Consider the following 15733-nt stretch of genomic DNA (forward strand, 5'->3'; position numbering starts at 1 on the left):
ACAAATAGTTTAGTAATAGCATGTTAAATTAATTAATTATTAATGAAATAAATTGAACTTGTATTGTTTTGCTGTCCTCACTCCTCACGTACAGTCGTCTCGCGACACGGGCCGGTAGATGAGCTGTCTGGTCACAGACCCAACGGAGGCCTGAAATGTTACTAGACCGTATCTAGCAGTTCCATCTCGTACCACGGTGAGCACAGTCGTTCCTTGACTTCGTGAGTACATAGTAACCGTTCAGAAAGTAATATCTTCATTATTAAATTAGTAATTATATTTGTGTTACGAGTTAGCGGAGTGTTTGTTGTTGGGGTGGGGTGCACAAACGGCGAGGTCCTCGTGACGTTGTTTTAATCGAGTCGCAGAACTAATATTAAAGGCTCTCCGACATTGTCGCCGTGACAACAGCAGAGAGGATTGATTTATATTAAACTGATATAACATAAGAAATCATTTAATCATAGTTATGTTCCCGTAGCTGACTCGTACGATCCTTTGCACTGAGTGGCGACTGCTCATCGACATTTGTACGAGTGTATACGGATACGGTACTTACGTGTTAACGCCACCGCAGCGAGAAACGTTGGGGCATAGAATTCCAAAGTGTTGTATACGGTAGAGGTTTGGTTATAACAGTATGTTTGTAATGGTTTCTTTTGATTATTTTGCTGGAAGGCACAGATTCGTACATTTGATTGCGCAAAATTGCCACAAACCGATTTTGTTAAGGTTGATTTGGTGTTGTCGGTCTTTCCACTAGAATGTTTTCGATGTGACAGCTTCTTATAGGCGGATAAACCGCCTCGTTACGTAACGCGTTACGGCGCCGTCCGATGGCTTCCCTTTCTCTTACTCGTATTCAACTTAGATCAGTTTAAGTCATAATTCTGTCGGGTGTCCCGAGGTGAACACGTATTTCTTTGTTTGAGAAATCAAAGGCGCGCTTTGTTTCGAAATTGTTGATAAACAATCTAATTTTAGGTTAGAATTACAATATTTATTTTTGTCAATATATTGGGCATTTTAGTGTGCTAACATATATTAGCAAATTGGCAGATTTTTTGCTGCGGTGGCATTAATACGCGAGTACCTATTATGCGAACAAATATTAATTAGATTGAATGATTGAAATTTGAATGAAAGTTCTCGTGTCTTGTAATATTTCTCACGAATAGAAAATAAAGCTCAACTACAACAATCCGAACTAGTCCCGCGCTAGAACACCTCAAGGCGTTCCTTTTGTTGTTAAGTATTCATGCAGGTGCCCACGTGACCTGCTAACATTTTAGGAAATAATTATAAACTCGACTCGTAATATAAGCCTGCAATACATTGTGATATATATATATTGAATTAGAAGTTCGATGGTTTCGTTCAATGGGGAATTGTTTGGAAGACATTTGTACGGGGCAGCGTCGACGTCATCGTATGATTAGAAACGGCGAATAATACTCGTTATTACAAGAGGAAACCAAATATAATAAAATTTGCGAAATTAGTTCCGCTCCCCCGCTCCCCGCGCAGTCCCCTTTGATTTCAGCCGCCGTTAGTTTAGATTAACTTTACTTACGTTTGACCAATATTGTAAGTAAGCCGTAAGCTATTGACCCGCTAGTATTTATGTAACGATTTTATAGGATGTTAATGAATGTGTTTGATTGTTTTGTGGTGTTTCGTCTTAAATCGCCGTATATACGGTACATTTAATGTAGTGACGTCACATCCACATTGCACATGTTATTATAAATAATTATAATACTAATAATAAACACAGGCGAGTTCGATTTGTTTATTTTCATTTCATGAGATAGACTATATGATGTATGTTTTCTTGTTAACTTAGTTGGGAATAAAATAATATTGTTTAACACGATTCATTCACGTTCCCTATTTGAATGGTTTCGACCGAACGAATCAAGATAGTTTTGAATGAACATATTAAAATGATCAGTCAATTGGATTGAATACTGTTAATATTAAATTACTTTTAATGATTTCGATCAAATATTTTATATACTTATTTTTGGAGCGAAGTTCTTATACGCGGCTGGCAGTGAATGAACTAAGTAAAAAGCGATTCACCCCTCCAGGCGACCCTCCCCTCTCTTTCTAATACGGATCGACATAACATTATTACAACAGATATTTTGCTGTTGTTTCAATTGACAAAACACTTAATAACAATTTTAATTATTCTCAAACAGTGTTGATTGATGTCTTTGTGTCTGTTGTTCAATACATAATGTATATATGTATATATATATAAAGCAACTTCGTTCCAACCGACGCGTCCCACGACAGCTCTCGTTTGATCGTGTATATATGAAGTACCAAAGATATTTGAGTTGAACGCAGTGCTTATGAATACATATATTTGTTTATTTACTAAGGACCATCAGCAGTCACTACACACATGTGATACACAAAAACATAATTATACTAAACACAAACTGTGCGACTCTCTAAGACGGCCACGACATGCATTTTTAGGTACAATACACAGGTATATTTTTTTACTAAAATAATTTTATAATACTAAAATACTAGAGATTAACTACTAACTAGATTAGATAAAGCAATAAATATTATAATTAACAAGTTCAGTAATATAATCGATCACGTTAATAACATACAACAAAATAAATTCAATAAAAAATGAAGAGAATTAGTAAATATTAATAACTTAAAACTTTGAATTAATTAATAAATTGAATATTAAATTAAATAATAATAATAACTTTAAATACATTTTTCATTTCAACAATTCCATACCTATTTTTCTGTATTTATTTATGGAATCCCCGAAAATGTCATGTGACTGAGTATTTATTATAAGTTGTACCTAATCTTACAAGAGGTGCATTTTGTCCTAGTTTAGCTTTCGACGGTCTAATGTAAAATACTCTTATTGGATAACGTGGACATACTTTCCTAGGCACATTAAAATTAATTCCCTTAAGAATTTGAGGGCAGTCGATTCTATGTCTGACAATTTTGTACAAGAACAAAAGATCCAAGAGGACTCTACGACTTGAAAGGCTATACATGTTATAAAGTTTTAACTGATCTTTGTAGTTGAAATTTAGTTTTGAACCTTTACTTGAATAATTTAAATGTCGCATAAATATTTTTTGTACTCTCTCTATTTATAATTGATTATGTACAACCCGCACAGTCGTACATAAGCTCACTTCAGAAACCAGTGAAACACTTCACTTTATACACTGATACTTTATTCTTCACGTATACATTATTATTTTTGAACTGAATACACAAACATTTCTCGAACATTAGTATTTACAACAATACCAAACGTTAGCGCGATTTAATTTCGGTACAGTGACATCTATTATTTAAATAATAAAACATATTAGAAATGACTTAACTAAATACTTTTTGCATAGCTCTGACGATGTATTTAAAAACTTACACCTAATGACACAAATCGAACTATAGCGATTATACAGATTCACGTTATAATGCGGTGACCACACTGTACCACAATGCTCTAGGATGCTTCGCACGTATACATTGTATGGCATTATTTTTGTTGATACATTTTTAAATATTTTAGCATTTCTTATTATGAAACCTAAATTTCTTGACGCTTTAGCGGTCATGTAATCTAAATGCGACAAAAATGTTAGCTTTGAGTCCAAGATGATTCCTACATTTCGAATTTGTGTTACCTCTTTTAAGATGCATCCCTGAATGTAATCATCTGATGATATGTTTATAAAACATTTTTCTGGATTCATTATCATTTTGTTAATTTTACACCACTTTTGTAAGGCATTTAAATCCTCTTGAAGTTGTACAGAGTCTAAATTACTCTTAATTGGTTTAATAAGTTTCAAATCGTCTGCAAAAAGGAAAACCTCACTGTGCATGATTGTATTTGTTACATCCCTTATAAAAACATTGAAAAGTCACGGACCTAAATGTGACCCTTGAGGAACACCAGAATTGATTTTGTAAGAGACAAATCGAAAACCACTTACAACAACGTATTGTGTACGATCGTATAAATACGATTTAAGCCAATCGAGTAAAGCTCCAACTATACCATAACTGTACAGTTTTTTCAAAAGTATATCATGACTTACTCTGTCGAAGGCTTTCGAAAAGTCGGTGTAGATTGCATCGACTTGCATTTGATTGTCCATTAACATCATAATACGATCTGTATATGCCACCAGATTTGTGTTTGTCGACCTGCCTTTTACAAAGCCATGTTGGTTATTATTTTGGTATTGCTTAAAATAAAAAGTAAGATGTGGAAGAACCAAAGCTTCGAAAGTTTTGGCAATTATTGGTAAAATAGAATTTGCCCTATAATTTTCAATGTTATCTACGTCACCTGATTTGTGTATTGCGACAACCTTCGCTATTTTCCATTTCGAAGGAAATGTTCCTGTTTGCAGACTCATGTTGAATATTAAGCATAACGGAGAGCTTAACTGATCAGCACATCTCTTCAGGAATATAGGTGGAATGTCATCTGATCCTGGGCTCTTATCTATTTTAAGACTACTTAAATGAAGCTTTATTTATTTTCTTGTAATATTCAATTGATTCAGAAGAGCTGTGCCCATCAAATCAATACTTCGCTCTTCTATGACTGTTTGTGATGGTAACTGATTTATTTCTTCTCTAACTCATTTATATTATTCAAATGTTTTAATTACCTGTAGACAGACATGTTTTTATTATAAATAGGACAGAGTTATATCAAAAATACATACAATGACAGCAATATTCGTAGTTTATATTAGGCGCCAGCTTATGCTTAAGCAATAAAATAAATCACACGCCGTACCAGTATTGCCTTCACAAAAAATCAATATCTGAATAAGATGTCATTAATATTTGTGGAATATTTATTTGTTACATTATTTTGTCTTTTGTTTCGACTTCTGTAGATATTGTTTAATTGTTCCGAACAGTTGTAATATCGACGCTACGTCGTGATCTCTCTCTAGACAGGTTAGAGTTCTAATGTATTCATGTGATTTTATTCATTATAGATTTTTTTATTTGAAAATTTTCTTGTAAATAAATAGCTTTTTTATGAACTTGTGTTTTTATTTTCTTGTTTTTAGGTTGTTTGCTGGACTCGATGTGTTCCGTTATAAACGCACGGGGTCCCTCAAGGATCAATTCTTGGACCATTTCTCTTCCTTGTTTATATAAATGACCTGCCACATCTCCTAGGTGATAAACTCGAGATAGTATTGTTTGCTGATGATACTTCTTTAATTTTTAAAATAAAAAGACGTCTTTCAATATATGACGATGTGAACAATGCTCTCTCCGTAATAGTAAATTGGTTTAGTGTTAATAATTTAATGTTAAATAGTAAAAAGACAAAATGTATTAAATTCACTACTCCCAATGTAAGATGTGTCAAAACGAGTGTACGCTTAAACGGGGAAGCATTAGATGTTTTAGAATCAACAGAGTTCCTTGGTATGACAATAGACTCTAAGCTCCAATGGGGCCCCCATATAAATAAATTGGCGAATAGACTCCGATCTGCAGCCTATGCGGTAAAAAAAATTAGACTTGACTGATGTGGATACGGCTCGTCTTGTGTACTTCAGTTATTTCAGTCACAGTATAATGTCGTATGGCATCCTACTCTGGGGTAATGCAGCTGACATTAATATTATTTTTGTACTGCAGAAGAGGGCTATTCGTGCAATTTATAACCTGGGCCCAAAAGATTCGTTAAGAGGTTAATTTAAAGAAATTAAAATATTGACTGTCGCTTTTCAATTTGTTTTTGATAATGTTATGTATGTACGCAAAAACATTTTCCCAGAAATTGTGACGTATATTCTATTAACACTAGGAACAAGAATAAACTTGTTACTCCAAGTACCCGATTACACAGGGTTAGTAACTCTTTTTTGGGGCAATGTATACGTTTTTACAACAGGATCCCAGATTACGTTCAAAATTATTCAATTATAAAATTCAAAAGAATCGTTAAAAAGCGTTTGTGTGCTAAAGGATATTACAACACTAATGACTTTTTAGTTGACTGGACACCTTGGGAATGAAATGATCGCCTCCAGACTGTTTCAAATAACTAAAATATAATTATTATTGTACATGTAAAATGTAAAAAAATAAAAATAATATCTCGCTGAGTTTCTTTCGCCGGTTCTTCTCAGGTCCGAGGTGTTAAATTACGAACCGGTGGTAGATTTTTGACTATCCATAAGCAAGTGTAAACACTTCTTTGACTTTGCACAATGATTACATAACTAGAATTAAAATATACCAAAATTATTTTTTATAACTTTTAATAACCTTAACTATACTAATAAAGAAAATGATATGATGTAAAAATTATACTATTAGTATATAGTAGATACATTACCCTTGGTTATGGGTTGTTACAATTATTGACGGAAGTGCCTAGTGTCCGACCGAATATTTTAATCACTCTTAGTCAAGCTTGAACTGAATTTATAAAGGTTTATAAACCTTTTGGTTTCGGATTCGTCTTCGGAGAGAAATTGACCTTCAGTCGGACCCTAGTACATTTTTCCGTTTCGCAAAGAGATACACTAAGAAAAATTGGAAGAAACTCAGCGGAAGTATATCTTCATTAACTTACCTTGTCCTAAGGGCGCGTGTTATTGTACATACATAGCTTGGTAATATCTTTTAATACTACAGATGGAAGTTTCGGAATACAAGACTTGACTTCTAGACTTTTCAAAATAAAGTTCTTTTCGGAAATTATTGTTTCAGTAATACTCAACTTTTTTTTCAAATAAATATTTTTCAATGTCAAGATTTCTTAATAAAATTATATGTTTAATACAGGCTTAGTGAAGTTATTAAATTAATGTATAAAGTTTGAAAGATGAGGTTTGGAGCAAACAATAGGTATAGTTCGCAAATCAATACGTTCTGTTGTATTCCTACTCGAAGAATAATTACGTTATTCGATTATTTTGACGACCTCCGTGGTCGGGTAGTGTAATACACCGGTGTTCATGTGTCCGCTACTCCGAGGTCCCGAGTTCGATTGGCGGCCGAGTGGATGTAGAAAACTAATGAATTTCATTAGTTTTCTGTCTTGTCTTGGGTCTCGTCGTGGATACGACAAATGGTGATTTTTTAGCAATTAACTCGTAAATTTGTGTATTTTTATTATTTTTTGGTTGAATTGGACTAGTTTCAGCCGGCCCCAGTCCGAGACTTTGCTTAGCAAATCGATTTCAGACACAAGTTTTGTATTTTTATATATCTACATTCTTCCTCTATTGGCATAATTATTGTGACGCAATAAGACAGCCTCGTTTGTCCAGTGACTGGATATAATATAAGAGTATTGGAAGTACTGGATGTAAGATCCGGCAGGCCGATACAAAGTAATTGGTTTTTCTGCGGAAAATTCTCAGTAACAGCCCGGAGTTTAGAAGTTGAGTGTGTACACTATTGTTCGAACTAACCGTGTATCTAAAACACGCACTAAAACAGTAATGTTGGTCTTTTAATTAATGTAAACAGAAGCTTAAACACAAATTCCTATGACCCCAACTTTTCACTCTTGGGTGATAACTTTTCAGAAACGCTTTAGTATCTATGTTTATGTTTTATGATTGCAGATTTCTAAAATCAGAAATAACAAATTTTCATATAAACTCTCACGCTCTGTGGCGTTAACAGGGGATAAATTTTGGAAGATCCTCTGTTCGTTCGTTGCATAAGCATTTCCTGTGCAAAAGTTCATCTGCCTGTGTTTTTTATATTTTAACGGAGGGCATCTTAAGGAGGTAAAAAACAAATAAAAATCGTAAATAATTTCAATAATACGTTTTTATTGTGTATATTCCATCTCGTCCGCTACTCTCGGGTACAAGCCGGTAGAATTTTTTCATTAAACATCACATAATAAATTACACTTTATAAATACAGCAAAGCTCCGAGGAGTCGCTTAAAGCTCAGTTTGTATAATTACAACACGAGACTGCATTTGGTTAAAACTAACTTGAACTTGCTGTTGAACTTCCACATTCCACTGGCTGACTATTGAAGATAACTTCTATATTCTAACACAACAAAGGACAGCAGATCCAGCGACCTCGGCTTGTGGTCCCAATTTGTAAAATCACATATTCGTCCCAAATGCAGTCCGAGGGCCGCGCTCGTTATATTTTACAAATACCCTTACGTTAAGTTACGTTTATGAGAAATGGATACAATGAAGAACCTTAAAAGATCTTTATATATTTGGAAATATAATGAGAATGACCAACGCGGTGCGACTTGAAACCGCTTCTGGATACCTCAAAACCTTTGTTAACTAAAAAGATTAATCTCATCGTTGAGATCCGATCGTCGAGTCGATTGTTTGGTCAAACACATTATTTTTCCACAGATACACAACAATTTACAAAATGCAGGAAATATTACATACATTTGGCAGATTTACAGTCTGTTATATTTAAGAAGAGATTTATTACAATGGCTTAAAATAAATTCTTTAAAACAACGAAGTTTTTGCTCAATTAATTTCACACATTCTAAACTAATTTGTCAATATTGATATCTCTTTCTAACGTGTGCGGTTAAAACGAGACAGCAGAAGTTTAGTAATATCGAATTAGTTTAGAGGTTGTGTCGTTGTGTGAAGCGAATCGAGCGCTATTTATAATACGCCATAATGACACGTTTAGAAATCTATTAAAGTTTACGTGCAGATAATAAATACATATTTGACGACAAAATATTCCACCGCGCCGTTCGTATGGCGTGTTGTTGTTTAAAAAACATAGAATAATTTATTTTAAGCCGTTCAGTAAATTCTCGATTATATTACAAAACGTCAAAAGCTTTTATATAAGAATATTGAAACATTTCGGGTGAACTATTGGAGAAGGAAAATGCGATTTACAATCAATTCATGTTATTGTCTTAAATTTATTATTTCATAAAACTTTTCATTTCTAATCGATTCGATTGCTAGCGAGAGAACTTCACTACTGGTATTATCAAGAATTAAATTTCAAATCTATGATTCTTATTTTTTATTAATATAAATTTGTTCATTTGTCATAATTATTGAACTTAATATACAGGGTTATTGGTAATTCGACGTAGTCCCGTTAGGAGGTGATAGGGGTGATTATTTGCGATAATTTTAACCCCCATATGCATGATGCAAAAGTGAACTATTTTTGAGTTATCGCGTTTTTTAGATTTTTTCAAAATAAGTCCAAAGTGCAGCTTCAAAAATTTATTTAAAACAAAGTATCAATTAAAATCTATTTTTTTCTTCTGATTTATAAAAACGATTAAACGCTGGATATTTTTCAATATTTAAACAATAATTATCGGTCCAAATTTAAAAATGCGAGACAGAAAACGATATTATTTCAATATATTTTTTATTTTTTTCCCTCAAATATGCCTGAAAAACAAAAAAAAATCATTATGAAACTTGTTCTGCAGATTATGTTAAAAACATAATCGTTTAATTAGCTTTCCGAAAATGTATAAAAACAAGGAATTTATTTCAAAGCAACCGAAATAAAATTATCAGAAAGGACGCTGGTGGAAATTCGTATTCGAACATGACCGAATGCGTACTAAAGGTCGCTCTTTAAAATTCTTACAAAATTGATTTAAAATAACCAATGTAAAAAAACTTACTTATTTACTTAACTTATTTACTTAATACAAATTTAAAATAAAATTTAGATACATAAACAGTTCAGTAGATAAGTTACAACTAAGATATTTTGTAATTTAGCCTAGTTCTTGCTCGAAGTGACCTCCCCAATTGCGAACGCAAAGTCGCAATCTTTTTCTAAGTCGTGACTTAACTACCGAACTAGTCAAATTATTCCGCAATGTATTTGAATTTTTTTTAAATTATCGCAAATAATCCCCCCCTCACCTCCTAACGGGAAGACGTCGAATTACCAATAACCTGTATAATCTTAATAATATTCGTCTTGTATTTTAAAATACAACGTTAGTTTATAAAAAATCGATCCTTGTATAACAATAAATGCAAATTGTAATATGGCAACACGGCGCTTCTCATTTAATACTCGGAGTGTTGCTATATGAAATAATGAGTCTATAGATAAATATGTTTATCTAGTTGACTTTAACGTGCTGAAGATAAAAAAAAAAAATTACTAAGAATATTTTACATTTTATAAGAAGTATTATAAATTAATATATTATTGTTTTTAGCAGAAACAGTTATTTCTTAAGACATGACAACTTGTATGGAATAATATATTTCCCCCTGTGCTCGTAATGCATCGTCCGCGTCCATCCTCGCAGTCGCCGTGACGTCATACTTCTATTCGAATACTTTTCCGAAATTGTAAAATAAAAGAGATTCAAATGTTCACAACACATAACACAACTATTCATAGAATAATAGCATAACCATTAATAATACTAGAGTCGTGATGTTTCGTTACCGACTTCGACAGAAAATACTGCATCACTCGACACTCGACAGTCGACAGTTATAACGTTAACGTTAATCACGTAAATAATAAACGTTAATAGAAACGAGATCGAACTGACCGTTCCGTCTAAATGAGACAAAGTCAACGCGGAAATGTAATTCTCACTTATTACTGACTTACAGATGTTGACTTTTTTTTTGACTCAATTTATCCTCGTTGTGTAATGCGATCAATTATTTAAAATTAATTTAACTTTAGTTTAGTAATCAAACGAAATCAAAAGTCAACTATAGTGAGGTTTATATTTTAATGAATCTTGTCTCGAGGGCGATCAAAATTCGCTTACGCTCAATATTGTTGCTGTTCGTTGTATCGGCCATTGTGTTATAATGTTTATACAACCCGTTACCGATTCAATATCTTCCAACGACAAAATAAATTAATAATTACAGTACTCTCGTTTCTTTTCATTGATTATTATTAGACACAGATGATACAAGAGTTGGCGACACCAAACCAAACAATGCAGTATTTTCTCGAGTCAAATATTAAAACTACAGTTTAAAAAATAAATAATAATAACAAACAACGATCCCTACGCTTCCAAGTTCATTACACGAGAAACATAATTATATTCAGTATGGCCATTCACAGTTAACAAGAATCATCCGAACTTGTACGTTACTGCGTACAACGTTATCTGCTAGTTTAGTGTTATACATTCAGATCTGCGATCTCAAAATGACGTAACGTTGCCGGCGCCACCATCGCTCTGCCACCATTCAGCGCGGTCATCATTCGTACAGTTACAACAGTTTTAACATTTCATCTGTGTTTATATTCATTAAGTTTAGAATGTAAATAGTTTTTATGTACGAAAAGTACAACTTTGTTGACACGGAATGGTGGCGTTCGAGCTAGTCGTGTCATTCTCTTGTAGTTTTTTATTTTTATTTTAGAATTAATTAATAAAACTTAGCCAAAAGTAACAATGCAATCAGCGTTTACAAACGAACTCGTAATTAACAAACGGACCTGAGACTTAATACATTATCGGCACAATAACGCCAAACCTTGTAACGATCGAATTTATTTTACTACGTGCGGTGCACTGACGACAATTCGTTGACAAATTCAGCTAATTCAATTATAAGTAAATAATTAATCTTATCCAACATTAAACACATTACATTTTCAAAAAGCCTTCCAATAAAAACGATTTCAAATAACTTAAGTAATAACGGTTTCACTCGCAACGGGATTATTGTTATTTTCATAACGTTATAACGTTTGACGTTACACGTTATAACGGTGCGAGCGTCAACCGTTGCTTTGTGATTTCTGCTCGAAAATGGCGGCCATGTCGCGAATGTTGTATGAAGGTGATATTTTGTCTCTCCTGTGAATTTAATTTAGTCGTCAATGTATGAATTGGGTTGCAGGAACGTTTTATTTACATATTTATTTGATTCAATCTATTTGAAATATCCATATCCTAAATATAGTAAGCACTGACTTCCGGAGCCCATGACGTATATCATTTGGCTAAAGATCTAATCAAAGCAACTACTAACTTCGAATGCGAATCCAACGCTCGTAGAAATATATCAAACAGTAATTTACTTATAAAATGTATTGGACATTAGTAAAGCAATTTTTAAATGATTTTTTTATTCAAAAAGGAAGAATTAGAAATCGATCGGCGGGATGAAGACTTACGTTAAGTTATTTACTATTATTAAGGAGCGAGAAAATACAACAATTATCAGAATTTAAAAGCTCAGCTTAAAACATACCTCTCGTCTCGGCCCCGTTCACTCGCCTCGCCATTCCGAGGCAGCTCGTCACTAGGGCTCACGGGGGACGGTATGGTGTCCAGGTTGTTCGCACTCCTGGCCAGGGAAAAGCGCATCCTCTGCCCGAGGTCGACGGTGTTCCTCCGTTCGAACTTAGGCAGGTCTTCTTTTAACCTCTCACAGTCATTCTTATCGTCTTTTTTTAGTTTGATGCGAGTCAACTGCTCGGGGTTACTTCTGAACGATTGCGAGCTGTACTTTTCCCTGAGGAAATTCCTCCTCTCCTCCTTATATTTCTCGATTCTTTCCCGACTCAACTTCTTCTCCGTGTCAAAGCCTATTATATTTTTCAAATCGGTTGGCTTTTTGACGTCAAATCTCTGTATCAGAGATAATTTGTTTTCCGTAGTGGGTGTAATGCTTTCCAGTTTCGTCTCCGATTCCTCCATGTTCAAATTCAGGTCTGGGAAGTACTTCGATTGTCGCTTGACGTCTTTCACCTCCATGCTCCTTCGCCTGTCCTTATCGTTACCGAATTCTTTAATAAATGCGTTTTCGTCCAGCGATCTAGCATTCGAATTTTTCGTTAATTTGTAAGTTTTTGGTGAAATGGGCGGAGGATTTTTCGTCTCTTTCTTCCTCGCCTCTCGTTTGTCGTCCTTTCGCTCTAACGTGGGGTACTTCACGTCGGTCTTAAATTTATCGAACGTGAACGGTCCCTTTTGCTCCGTTGGGCTTTCAAACCGTATCGCCAACTCTCTGACGTTTAAGTTCTTTGTCGCGATTCTCGGCTTTATGACGTTACCGTTTTCTCTCTCCAAAGATTCCTTTTCCCCTGTATCTACACTACTTATTTCTACTTTATCACAGATTTTAAGAGTATCAACATTTATATTTTCGTATTCGCGTTGTCTCGTTTCCGCAAACGCTACATTTTCATATTCCGTCTCTTTCTCGGGCGTTTCAAGTATCATAGCGTTAACTTCCTCTATACTTTTCTTGAAGAATTTAACCTGACTGTACACATCTACGCCGTTGTCCACATTGGATTCAGTCGGAGTTTCGAGTATGATGAGATCGTGGTCGAAGTCTTCCGGCTGGCACGCCTGTTGCGTCGGCAGACTTGCGTCCGTCTGCGGGACACTGGCATCCTCGACTATGGATAGATTTTTCTCCAAATCTATATCTTCGTACACCGAATCCCTCTCGTTGGTCGGAGTCTCGCTATTTCCTATCGGTTCGTAGTCGGGAGTTTTAGTCTTGACGGGAGATCTGAACGTTATACTGATCGTAGATTTTATCGGACTCTTCAAAGGGCTCCCGGGCGAGCTCTTGGACGTACTCGACGAGAGATTGATGTAATTGGGTCTCGTGAAGTTGTAGCACTCGTACAACTCATCTTGTTTGTAGCTAAGGTTGGAGTAGCTCGACGAGCTCTCGTGCGAGGACGTCATCACTTTCATGACGTCACACTCTTTCTTGTGGGAGTGCTGCTCCGAGTTGGACGACGTCGACACAGCCGACAGCCTGTTGAGATTCTGGTAGCTGATGTCGGTCGAGTGCAGCGGGCTCGGCTCGAGACTGTCGTGCAGGTTGTGCTCGGAGTAGTCGCGCGCCATTTCCTTCAAGTTCTCGTAGTCCGTGGCTTTCAGTTCGCACTTGAGGCACTTCTCCTCATCGCAGTTGTTACAATCGCTGCTCTTGATCGTGATCGTGTGTTTGTTGTCGCTGACCTCCGAGTCGCTCTCGAGCGGGTCGTAGACCGGAGTGACCGGAGTGACCGGAGTGACCGGCGTCACCGGCGTCGAGTTGACGGTGCTGGTCGTCAAGTTGCTGACGGACGAGTTCTCGGCCGGCCAGTCGATCTTGATCAGAGTGGAATGCCCGTCCTTCCCGTGCCACGTCAGTCGCGATAGAGGCTTGTCCGGATCGGTCAGAACCGGATTGTGTAAGCCGCTGTACCGTGATGTGTTTTTTTGTTTCCTCGGCGAGTTTCGATCTCTGCAAGTTATTGATTAGTTTGTGAAACTTAGTAATGATTTTAGTTCGCGCGTTGTTTAGTGTTAGCGGTGACGTTACCTCGTATGCTTTGTTTGGTGATTGTAAAGTGTATTTGATTATCCTGGAAAAGAATCGGTATCTATTTATGCTAATTGTGTTTTTAGAAGTTTGTTTGAAGCTTAATCGACAATAATGGTTCGTTGTCGAACAATCGTGTTTTACGATTTCTCGTAACACAGTTATATTTCACGATCCTCAGAGAGACGACCTTCCAAAACTACATATTATCTAAATAATTTCAGCGTATTTCCTAAGTCTGTTTACACAACTTAATAGTTTTCGAATTAGTAAAGACATCGAACAACGAGAACATACATCAAGCGCACACCAACAAAGTAAGCGCACAAGTCGTAGTGGAGGCCTACCTGAGCTTCACGTTCGTCAGGGAGGTTTGGAAGTCGGAGGTCGACGACAGCGGACTGTCGCGATCTTTGCATATTCTGAAATTAGAGACAAGCAGACGTTTTACTTTATTTCACTTCATTTTAAAGAAAAACGAGCAACAGTCGGTCGACCCGGTCGATCGAGCGTCGGGTGGTACCTCTTGGCGGGCTGGCCGTCGGCGGCGGCGTCGGCGTCGCCGTCGATGTACCCGAGCTGCGCCACCTGCGCCTCCAGCCTCGCCAGCGCGGCTCGCTTCCTGCAACACGCGTATCGTATCGCGTACAGCGCCGGCCCGCACGGTGTGCGCATGCGTGCGTGTGCGTGCGTGTGGGGGGGCTCACCTCTCGGCGGGGTCGGCGTCGGGGCGGCGCGGCGAAGCGGCGGCGCTGGCGGGCGCGGAGTCGGGCGGGCTGGGCGCCAGCGCGGCGGCGTCGTCCTCCTCGCTGAACATGTTGCGGTCGCGCTCCTGCGGCGACAGGCGCAGGCGCATGCCGGCCAGCTCGGCCTGCCACGGCTCGAAGTACGAGTCGCACGAGGCGGAGCGCGTGTGCTGCTTGAGCGGCGCGGCGGCGGCGGCCAGCGGCGGCAGCGCGTCCGACTCCGACGTCAGCGACTCGCACGACTTGGCGGGCCGGAGCGCCGCCGGGCCCGGCGCCTGCGGGCAGCGGCCGTCAGTGCGCTGGGCTCGTGTGCCGTGTGTGCGCGGGCGCGCGCGTGTGTGTGTGCGACTCACCGGCGCGGGCGGCGCGGGCGGCGCGCTGGGCGGCCGCTTGCTGCGGCTGAAGAGGCCGCGCCAGCCGGACGGGGAGCGCTTCAGGGCGCGCTTGGAGCCTGCGACGCCGGCCGGACGGTCGGGGCATGCGTTATTATATTTTGTGTCCGATTGTTACGTGGCATTTCGAAAAACACCAAAATTTTATCGCAATTTCTAAAGCAGTTGATTCTGGCCAAAACGTCTATGGCATATACAAATACTTTAGCGCGGCATTCGACGACTTCTTTTTCAAAAAAAATTTTAAGCATATAGTATAGTAT

General features: G+C 37.4%; 1 protein-coding gene across 5 annotated transcripts in view; it reads right to left on the reverse strand.

The window, feature by feature from the left end:
* Positions 1 to 10687: 10687 nt before the first annotated feature.
* The window catches only part of LOC113391553 (GTPase-activating protein CdGAPr), a 63759-nt gene continuing 58713 nt past the window's right edge, over positions 10688 to 15733 (reverse strand). For 2 of the 5 annotated variants that reach the window (XM_064219972.1, XM_064219971.1), the window contains 5 exons: positions 15040 to 15529; positions 14856 to 14954; positions 14680 to 14754; positions 12254 to 14254; positions 10698 to 11856 (listed from right to left, as the gene is read on the reverse strand). In XM_064219972.1, coding sequence (XP_064076042.1) covers positions 11778 to 11856; positions 12254 to 14254; positions 14680 to 14754; positions 14856 to 14954; positions 15040 to 15529 — 2744 coding nt within the window. In that variant the 3' untranslated portion in view covers positions 10698 to 11777. Of the gene's footprint in view, positions 11859 to 12253; positions 14255 to 14679; positions 14755 to 14855; positions 14955 to 15039; positions 15530 to 15733 lie in introns of all 5 variants that reach the window. The other 3 variants (XM_064219973.1, XM_064219974.1, XM_064219975.1) reach the window with 2 other exon arrangements.

The sequence above is a fragment of the Vanessa tameamea genome, chromosome 30, assembly GCF_037043105.1.
Source record: "Vanessa tameamea isolate UH-Manoa-2023 chromosome 30, ilVanTame1 primary haplotype, whole genome shotgun sequence".
NCBI lineage: Eukaryota > Metazoa > Arthropoda > Insecta > Lepidoptera > Nymphalidae > Vanessa > Vanessa tameamea.